General features: G+C 41.9%; 1 protein-coding gene across 1 annotated transcript; it reads left to right on the forward strand.

The window, feature by feature from the left end:
* Positions 1-835: 835 nt before the first annotated feature.
* Positions 836-3,613, forward strand: LOC104952645 (alpha-2 adrenergic receptor). The gene has a single exon (XM_010779499.1). The coding sequence runs from the start codon at positions 944-946 to the stop codon at positions 2,240-2,242; it is 1,299 nt and encodes a 432-aa protein (XP_010777801.1). The 5' UTR covers positions 836-943; the 3' UTR covers positions 2,243-3,613.
* Positions 3,614-10,747: the final 7,134 nt, after the last annotated feature.

A 10,747-nucleotide genomic window follows, 5' to 3' on the forward strand; every position in this document is an offset into this window, starting at 1 on the left:
TTAAACACACAGTGTTTTGAGTTGGAAGTCTAGATATATGTGTGTGGGAGCATGAGTAATGAGAAATAACCCTAAACATGTTGACGTGTGAAGGTGTGTAACAAGAGAAATCAATCCATCTTCTTACGGTTCATCTGAACGAGCAGCCCGCCTCTCCCCTGATGAGCTCAACGCCAAAACCCAACACACCCCACATCTCCAACTTCCCTCAGCTCACCCCAATCACACTGACTCTCCTCCTTCACTCTCTCCCCTCGAGACTGCTGCCAAAACTCCAAAGATCTCATCCTTCACGTGTCTCTCAGGTTTCTGTGCACATATTTCTGAGTTTCACCTCAAATAGCCTGACAACCTGTATGCAGCAATGTTAAGCATCGTACAGTATTCAAGATTTTATTTAATTGAGGTAAAGAAAAGTAGTAAAAAAGGTGTTTTATTAAGCTATTACCTTTGGAAAGATTTAGGGTTACATCCAAACACTGGGATGTATTAGAAATTGATATAATTTGAGCTAAAATTCAGTCTGTTCCCTAACCTTATCATATCCCAAAAATATGAAAAATAATGCTGTGTGGCGGGGGCGGGGCAGCAGTGGGTGAGTTTTATGAGAACAACACATGGGGCATCATTAGGAGCGAGAGCGCACCATGCTGAGGGAGGAGAGCTGCGGCTGGCCGGCACTCAACTCCTCACCATCAGGGAGAAGACTATGAAAGGGGGAACGAGAGATTATTATTTAATTGAAGTAAGTGATTTTGAGATATGGCTGCTTTTAACCCTTAAATACGTTAAGGATCTTTTTATGCGCGCGTATCCATGTCGTCAGATTTGTAAATTGGATACTGCGCGTTTTGGATGGACTCCTCAATTGTTAGAAGGCTGAATGTGAATTCATGCAAATATTCAGCCACTCCAGGATATACATAAGGCGCGCACAGTCGCGATGGATTCGTTTAACGCCAGCGGAATGGACGCGTTCACGGTGATCCATCTGAATTCCTCCTGGAGTCTGGACAGTGGATATTCTCTAGCAGCGATAGCCAGCATTGCGGCTCTTGTGAGTTTTCTCATTCTGTTCACCGTGGTTGGGAATATTCTGGTGGTTATTGCGGTGCTGACGAGCCGGGCGCTGAAAGCCCCACAGAACCTGTTTCTGGTGTCTCTGGCCACCGCGGACATCCTTGTCGCCACTTTGGTGATGCCGTTTTCTCTGGCGAACGAACTTATGGGCTACTGGTATTTCGGAAAAGTTTGGTGCGGCATTTATCTGGCTTTGGATGTTTTGTTCTGCACTTCTTCTATTGTTCATCTGTGCGCAATAAGCCTGGACCGCTACTGGTCCGTTACGCAGGCTGTAGAGTACAACCTGAAGCGGACTCCCAAACGCATAAAGTGCATCATCATCATCGTGTGGCTCATATCTGCTTTCATCTCCTCTCCGCCACTCATCTCTATAGACAGCAACAAGGACCTCAGCTCCCTGCCTCAGTGCGAGCTCAATGATGACACTTGGTACATCCTCTCCTCCAGCATTGCGTCCTTCTTCGCCCCGTGCATAATCATGGTGCTGGTGTACATCAGGATATACCAGGTGGCCAAAACCAGAACCAGAACCATGTCTGGGAAAATCCCCAGGCCAGATGGAGAGACACAAACTGAAAATGGACTGAGCAAAGCCATCTCCCCTTACCATGGCGAGAGGGAGAACGGCCACTGTCAGTGCCCGCCTACGCCCAGCCAACGCACCGACACCATCATGCAACATACTGAGGATGGGGACATGGAGGAGAGTTCCTCCTCAGAGGGCAAAGGTCACAAGCCCCAGCAGCAGGAGGACTCCCTGAAAGCCAAGAGGGCCAGCCAAAAGAAAATCAGCAAACAGTGCAGTCGCATCGCCAGGGTCAGCAACAAATCCATGGACCTCTTCACCTCCAGGAGGAAGCGCCGCCGGAGCTCCTTTGCCAGGAAAAAGGTCTCGCAGGCCAGGGAGAAGAGGTTTACATTTGTCCTGGCGGTGGTCATGGGGGTGTTTGTAGTGTGCTGGTTCCCCTTTTTCTTCAGTTACAGCTTGCGCGGTGTGTGCAGGGATTCCTGTAAGATCCCCGACCCCCTGTTTACATTTTTCTTCTGGATTGGCTACTGTAACAGCTCCCTTAACCCGGCTATTTACACCATCTTTAACCGAGACTTCAGACGCGCCTTCCAGAAGATCCTCTGCAAGTCGTGGGCAAAATCCTTTTAGATGGGAACTGCTGCACCACCGTGACAATGACTAGAAAATATCAACGTTAAAAAAAGAAGCCAGCACTTGTTGCTCACTATTAAGTCTCATTGTTCTGTTGTAATTCAGTCATGACAGTGCACTCCTTCAACCCCCTGCTGTGTGTTCCTACAAGCTACTGTATGATCCCATTACAGGCTTTAGCAGTCTGAATAGTGAGCTCCCCCTTTCTTTTTTATCCTATACTGAAGTGTGCTTAAATGCTTAAAGGCGTTTCATTCTTGATCAAGCTGTTTATACATCAAAAAGAAAATGCACACATGGCCGGATTTAGCTGCTCTGGGGCCGCAGGGCAAAAACAAGCTCAAAAGCCCCCCTAAACACCCCTTAGCTGCTACCATTCACTTTGCAGGTTATTATAAATGTCTGTGCCACAGTATCAGTCGGCCACAGATTTGATTTAAACTAACAAAGGCCTAATCATTTCAACATTGTCATCATACAGTACATAAGCACCAAACTGAGATCATTTAGAACTCGACACATGGGATCCTTTTCCAGGCGGAGCCTCAGATTACATTTTGGATAATAAAATGCTTTTTTTGCTTTTTAATGGAGAAAATGAATGGTAAAAACAATTATTTATGCTAAGCTAATTTCTGATTTCAACCAAGAGAGAAGCGTATTTCTCAAAATGTCAAACTATTATTTCCAAATATGTTGATTGAGCCAATACTAAGGCCCTTTAGCATGTCAATGTGTCAAAAATCAGTTTGCGCACAGTAAGCTTATAGAGGTCAATGGGCCCCTGCAGTTCTGGGGTTTCTACTCAGCCGAGGTTGATAACCCTGTATACACACACAGGGCAGTGTTTTCCAGCCCTTCACCTGAATATGATCCTGTGACCCCTCCTCATATGTGCTTAATATGTTGACAAGCCCTAACCTCAGTGACATTTAGTCAATTATTTATTTTGAATATTGTTGGAAGCCTGAAAGACTTAAACTCTAATATCTAGTATTTCACTAACAACAGAATCATTAGAGAGTCATTAGGGATAAATTAATAAATGATCCTTTAGATTTATTTTGGACCCCATATATGGGGTCTAACCCTCTTACTATGGCAGACAAAATCACTACAACAGTCTCTGATCTGATCTCTGACTGGACCATAGAATCAAGATGGCACTGAGAAGGGCTGACACTCCAGGCTATAAGCTAATTATTTTTATGACGTTATGTTCACAGTGGCCATAAATGACAAAGTATTAAGGAACAAATTTGCTTTTCATGAAACTACCTCTCTGCCTGTATAGTTTTTGTTGTTTGTTTTCACATTGACATTTTTACAAGTGTGGTACAAATACTTCCTCTGCTTAAGCTGTCTGCTGTCGTGCGAAAATAAAATATGAATAAGCTGTTGGCGTGATGTTGCGATGTGGATCCCCTTGAATGGTCATGCATGGCATTAAGTGTTTAAGAAGCATGTCATAGAGTTTTAATATGTTTATCTTTAAATGGACAGACAGTTAAAGAGACAGAGACCATGCACTCTGACAGGTTTCATTACATGGTATCTGGTGGTTTACGCCTTGTGTAGATTAATTACCCTTTAATTATGAAGAATTTCACACTACAATTAAACCCAACACACCGTATCACTGTTACAATCAAAAGCAGAGTGAACATATCTGTTCATTATCTCTATCAGGGGACGTTTGACACATTTGGAAGCCTAAACACTATATTTCCAGCCGTGTGAGTTTGGACTATGAAATCAATCAGGGTGGCAGAATGGGGTCAAATAAAAAGTTAATTTCTTTGAATGGACAGAGGCCATTCCTGTTCCTGGGTATGACCTTTCAGCCCAACAGGTCTGATGTTATGGCTGGCTACCTCATAATATGATATTCCCCCGGGGCCGCTACGGCAGGACTGAGGTGATCCCAACATCCAACTCTTATTTTCCTCTTTTGCTCTGAGTGTGTACAGCCAGATAAGAAGTGTGTTTAAGTCCATCTGCCAATCTTTCAATTGCTGTTTGCTGCCAACTGAAATTTATGTCCCAAAAACCAAAAAACAACAGTATCCCAGACTGTATTTTTTTAAATGACGGGAATAAACAGGTAGGTGTGAAGTGGCTGATGAGAAATAACAGGTTGGTGTGTTTAGCCAAATCGTTGTCACTGTGAAAACCTAAAAAGTCCACCTTTATGTTAAGATGTACAAATACTGTAAATTACACCAACGCTAATATGAGGTGTTACTCGCAATATTAATCAATACAAGCTTCCTGTTCTAATGTTCTTTTACATTATGTATAGGTCTGATGAGGACAGTGGCTTATTGGCTATGAATACAATTTGTTTGACTGTATCAACAGTTCTCAAGAGTAAGGAAACCATTAGTGGTTCAACAGAGTTTGATTGGTCCATATTTATTTTATCTTGAACTAGTGTTGGGCAGTTAGTATAGGAGACGTTCTTTATGCCTTTTTACAACCTTTGTTTTATTTTAGACATTGAACAACGATGGACTTTGAAGACAAAGACAGTCTCTGATAAATACTGTGAATAGCAAATAAGGCTGCTGGTGTGAGGGGGAGTGAAAGCTTTAAAGAGTGATACAAAAGAAATTCTAAGGTGGATTTCACCATCCTCATCATCCAAAAGTACACAATGGGACGGTATATTATTATATGACTTTAAGGTTTAAGGGAATAAACCCTGAAATACATATTTTATAACAAATCAAGAGGTTATGCTACCTAATTAGCTGTCATTCGAGTTGCTTTTCAGATACAATGGTAAAAATGACAAATGTGTTTGAGAGTAAACAGCACATATGTCACTCAAAAGCAGTCTTGGTTTGTCAAGTCTTCATTACAGCTGACGAATTCTGTGAAAGATGAAAGCCTCAGAGTATTGTGGCTATAACGCTACAGCTGACTGCCTTCAATTTTCTCCCAGACATCAGACTGGGCAGTGGGGAAATATGAACCGGCCATCATGAGATTGCAACAGCAATCCCATCCTAACAGAGCTATTTGGTGGCTGAGCCCTTAAAAAAAAAAGTTGAATTCAAATGTATGCCTGTGAAAGCACATTTTGAAGCTCCCCTCAGACCTTTCACTCTTTCAACCTGCAGAAAAGCACAATGCACGCTTGGTTTGTCTTTGAGTTTCACAGCTATAAAGGTTCATAATAATCCAGAGCTTCATAGGGCATCGTTTAGGAAAGAAGAGGTGACGGACATTTAACAACTAATCAATTATTAATAGTGAAATAAAAACGAGTCCTTCCACCTTTAAATTCTAATCATGCATACTCACAGTATTTTTACATTGAAATATAAGCTGTTGCTTGGCTCATTATTCATCATTTAATTATTACTTGATGTTATTCGGGCGAGTTTGCTGAACCAGCATCAAATAATTACGAGTGACACCTCCATCTACATATCTGTGTGTGATTAATTATCCCATCTGTTGACTTCAGCCAAACATACATCACAGTGTAGCCGTCACACATAATGATGGGGAGAGCCTCTGTTAACTAACTCTCTCACAGCTAAGACTCTCTGCCTGTGCAGAGCGCCGACTGGCCATTATCCAGAGCGGCTTGGATACGAGGAGGTGTGAACGGCTGGCTTTGAAAGAGACTGCCTCAGACTTTCTTTTCAATCTAACTTTTGCAACTTTTTCAAACAGGAGCTAAAGTTAGAAACAGAGACAGGAATCTAAAAGCAGGAACATATGCAAGATCACATGCAGGAACATTTAAATGACAAGGCTGGTGACTGGTTTTTGTTTTCAACCACATCCTTAAAAACTTACCCACGCTTGTTAGTCTATCTTTCTGGACCTCCCTGCACTATCCTTAGCCTATCCTTATCGGTTTAATCCAACTGAACTAGACAAAACAATCACAAAGACGAATCACAGATTTAAAAAGGGATATTTAAAAACAGAAAGGCTGATTAAATGGCTGAAACAGCTGGGTACTACATTTTATTTGTATTATTCTTAATCAGAATTTGAATAAATAAAGACAGTATATATGCTTTTGCAAGCTGTAGTTACACTACATACAACAAGGGGAAAGCAAACCGACACAAGGTACTGTATCCATGCTGTAGGAGTATAGTAGCAACATATTATAATACATATTAAGCTAACAAGGGCTTTTATCTACATTTCTTGGTTTAATGGACTGGGGTGGGAGTTAGCACATTTTGTAGGACTATTATCAGCTGTGGAGTGATACACCTTTTGTTAGAGCAGCAGGACAGAGTAGCAGTAACTACACTGTTACATATCTGTGTGTTTAAAGGATTTAGCTATTGTAGCTCATTTGAGAGCAAATTTGAACAGTTTTATATATTGTGGGGTAGTTTAAGGCTTCATAATACAACGTAGAATCATAAATCTGGCCAGTAAATATAGCTGTTCGATAAATGTGGTGGTGTAAAGATATCAAAAGGAAAAAAGTAAAATGAAGAGGAATACAAATGTTTTAGTCTTGTTAAAGCGTTCCATTGTCTTGACATTGTAAGTGGGAGCTGTAAACACCTTAACTAAAGGTTACTTATCTCTACATTTACACATGTTTTTTATTATCTTGTGTTGATGGGGAACAACACTGAGATGCAAGCGAGCAGGTGGACTCCCTAAACACCCCATAAGTCACTTTTATCGCTTTGTTTGCTTCAGTGAGCCCGAGCAGCCCGAGGGAAGACATGAAGGCAAACAGCATGGCTCTCCGGTTGACTCTTCCTCTCCATCGCCAAGTCTACTGCAAACCAGCTACAGCATGTGTTATTTTCCTGTGTGTGACAGTGCAACACAGATTTTTTTGTCAAATCTAATACAGAATTATAATTATAGCCTGGAACTCAGAGCCCGAGGCACAGTGTGAACATGCTGATAATTACTTGTGCAGGGTGTGAAAGGGCACAGAAAACAAGATTCCATTTATTATCACATAATGCCACTGTTGCATGTGTCAAAGTAAGCGCTTTTACACTGGAGAATAGCTGCGGAAGCTGTAAATATAGCAGGAAATATTAAGTAAATAAGCATGTGTGTTGGGTTTGTGATGCCAAACAAGAGTTTTAATTAACAGGCCAGAAGCAACAACTAATCGAGGCTAATTAAAAATGCCATTGCAGGACACAACCTGACATTCATTAGCAATATGTTCCATTTGATACAACATCCTCTTACCCTTTAGTACATACAATACATCGCTAGATGGCCAATTTGTGTGCGTGCTTATACATTTAAATATTAATGCAATGAAACTGGCAATAAATCAAACTTGACTTTTAGCGCAAGTGTGAGGTAACACTATGAGAGCAGTGAGAGTGAACCAAACAGTAAGACAATAAGCTCAAAGACACTACACTACACCAGACAGCTGATGGGGGTGTAGGCATCTGAAAGGTAATTATTCTCTGTGATCTCTACAAGCAACACCTCCTACATGCATTCGGTGATGTGTTACAAAAAAACACATAAATGAAGGAAGCTTAATGAACATTTTAGGACTGTTATCAAGGAGACAGATCCAGTCAAATGGCATTAAGCAGGCAGGTCTCGTTCCAAGGGCATCCAATGCCAACGGTCCGTATGAGACGCACTGCGCTTTAAGGCTGCATCTACACACCTTAACTAAAGGTTACTGATCTCTACATTTACACAGTTTTTATTATCTTGTGTTGATGGGAAACAACACTGAGATAGATGCAGGCGAACAGGCGGACTCCCTAAACAATCCATAAGTCACTTTTATTGTTTTGTTTGCTTCAGTGAGCCCGAGCAGCCCGGGGGAAGACATGAAGGCAAACAGCATGGCTCCGGTTGACTCTTCCTCTCTATCGCCAAGTCTACTGAGAACGAACCAAATTCGATATCAAAAAAGTCTTCCGTCCACACGGTATCGGCTCTAGAAACGTGTCCGTCCACACAAGACGGCTCGACCCGCTGGAGACGCTGTAGTACATATGCCGGGCATGTAAGTGGCGTTGTACTTCCAGAACAGAATACACCAAAAGCAACGAAGAAGACCCCCCNGAGCTGTAGATTTTGCACTAACCTCTGAAGCATGGTCAGTAGCTACTGACAGTAGCTACTGACCATGCTACAGCAGTGAGCAGCAGAGGTGGGGAGAGGCGGGGCTATGGCTTCATCGTTATCAGGAAATGATCGTATAGGACGTACACACAGAGCCGTTAGGCCCCCCCCAGAACGTTTCGTCCGCAGATCTACCCACCTTGGGACCTGTTAACGTTTGAGGGATCCATTTCCGCGGTTCCGTTATGGCCTCGTGTGGACGAACTGTCCATACGATAGAGAACTGTAGCGGATACAACCCGTTTTGTGTCCGTGTGGACGGGGCCTAAAGTAACTCCAATGCAAACCAATCTGTGTGAAGCTCAGAGAAACGTATATAGTATTGAAAGCCCGAAAGTCAGCAGAAAAGGGAACTATTAAGTAGGATAGAAGGAAGGAAGGGAGGGAGGAAGGGGTGTCTGTCCAGTCAAACAGGACTAAAACCAAGGGGACTGGGGTTCGTGTCCCATGTAAAACCCAAAGCGGAAGACAAGACAATAAGTCATCATGTCACGCACATTGTTTTTTAGACCAAAACCATTATCTTATTTCTAAACCTAACTGAGTAATATGTTTCAACATAAAGAACCCTCAGGGTCAAGAAACTACGCCGGTGGCTTCTGCCCGTGCAAAATATGAAGGGTAGGAATGAGTTAATGTAATGTGCAAAGAGCATTAAATGCCTTTGAAGGCTTAGAAATAAGGTTTGTGTTCAGTAACCTCCAAAGAGATGAAGGTCACTTTCTGGCCAATAAGACTTAGTTTCAGGGGAGAGGATGGAGGTCATCAGTTCCACCTGCACTGTTAGCTGCAGTATAAAAAGGCCTCATCATCAAAGTAAACATCCGTATCCGCCCCAAGGTCTCAGGACGCTTCTGTATGTGTTGTGAAAAGAGCCTGCAGCGGTGCATTATTGTGTCATGAAGGATTTTACAAGAGTTTCCTCAAGCGCAACTCAGTCCCTTAGAATGTGATGAAGTGGGCACTGGACTCTGAAATAGATTACATGCAGATAAGAGTGAAGAAAACATGCACCACTGCTGTCTTCAAGAAACGTATATTATGGTTAGCTGAGCCTAGTTTCAAACTTGACTCACTTTTAGGCAACTATAAATAAGTCTCAATAGCATCTGTGAGAGTGATTTGGTAAAATGACCGTCTTCCCCCTCAGACATCCTCAGCTGAATCAGGATGGTACTCGTATATCATAGAAGGAAACATTAAAGAGACAACCTCTTAAGAGTTTAGGTATGCTTGCCAACTCTTACACCTCTCCCAAGGACACAGGGGGATTAAGGAGTAAACCACCAAATTCAGCATTTCACCTAAGACGCAATTCTAACATCATTATTTTAGAGGAATAAAGGCAAAGCTCATTGACAAACTTTACAATGAAAAAAGACAAAAAATCAACAAGGGTTTTCGTGAAAAACCGCACCAATAACAGGAAAGAGGAACTTTAAAATCTAGAGATATTGAGGCAACTGAATATCATAGAGGAATTTTAAACAGAAACATGGAAAAACAATGTTCCATTATATAAAAAGTTTACTGACATGCTAATATCTCTCGGAGGACGTACTAAGGCAAAGCAGTGCTCTGAGCTAAATCCTAACATCAGCATGCCAACATTTAAGGTTAATTCTATGTCTTGAGATCTGACACATTTTAATCAAAACACTGAAGTTATGTTAAAATTAAATCAAGTCCTTTTGTATTCCTCTCCCAAAACAACTCTTTGGACCACATAGAATAGAATCTGTATACTTTGTGTGTAACTTTTTTAAATGTTTGCCCACAAATTCTACTAAAACACTTCTTAGGTAGGGTGGGATGTATTTTAATTTGGACTCATGACTCATCTTCAAATAATCAGTGTTATGAGTAGCCCGAGTGTGGTGCTGATAAGGCTCTCAAGTGGAGGAGGACGCTCAACATTACAGTCTATAACAATGTAGCTTAATTTCAGCTTTCAAAAGTAGCCCCATTTTTATGACAGCACTGCACTCTCTGCTGTGAACAAAAGCGTTGAGAGATGTGCCGCTGTGGCCTCCATCAGAGACGTCATCTGTGTGAACAGAGTTAATGTGCTTCCCACTGTTGTTCCTGCCGGGCTCTCCGTCACCCACACACAGAGCCTCATCCTGCCACAGCTGACTAAGTCTAGCTGTGGCAGGCCCACACTGTTTGTTGTTTGATCACTGGATTTGTTTCAGCACCTGCAGGCCCACTGATCTGGATTTGGCGTCCCACTGTGTGCCAACAGGAAAATATTGTGTGGAAATAAAATGGCAAGTTAAATTAAAAATAAAAAACAACTCCTCACAATGTTTTTGTGGATTTGAAGTGAATGTTTAAAACTACCACTTACAGTATGTCATTATGTCCGTTTTCTGTTGGCCTTTTATTAAA

Source organism: Notothenia coriiceps, unplaced genomic scaffold (assembly GCF_000735185.1).
Source record: "Notothenia coriiceps isolate Sejong01 unplaced genomic scaffold, NC01 NC01_scaffold00020311, whole genome shotgun sequence".
Classification (NCBI taxonomy): Eukaryota; Metazoa; Chordata; class Actinopteri; order Perciformes; family Nototheniidae; genus Notothenia; species Notothenia coriiceps.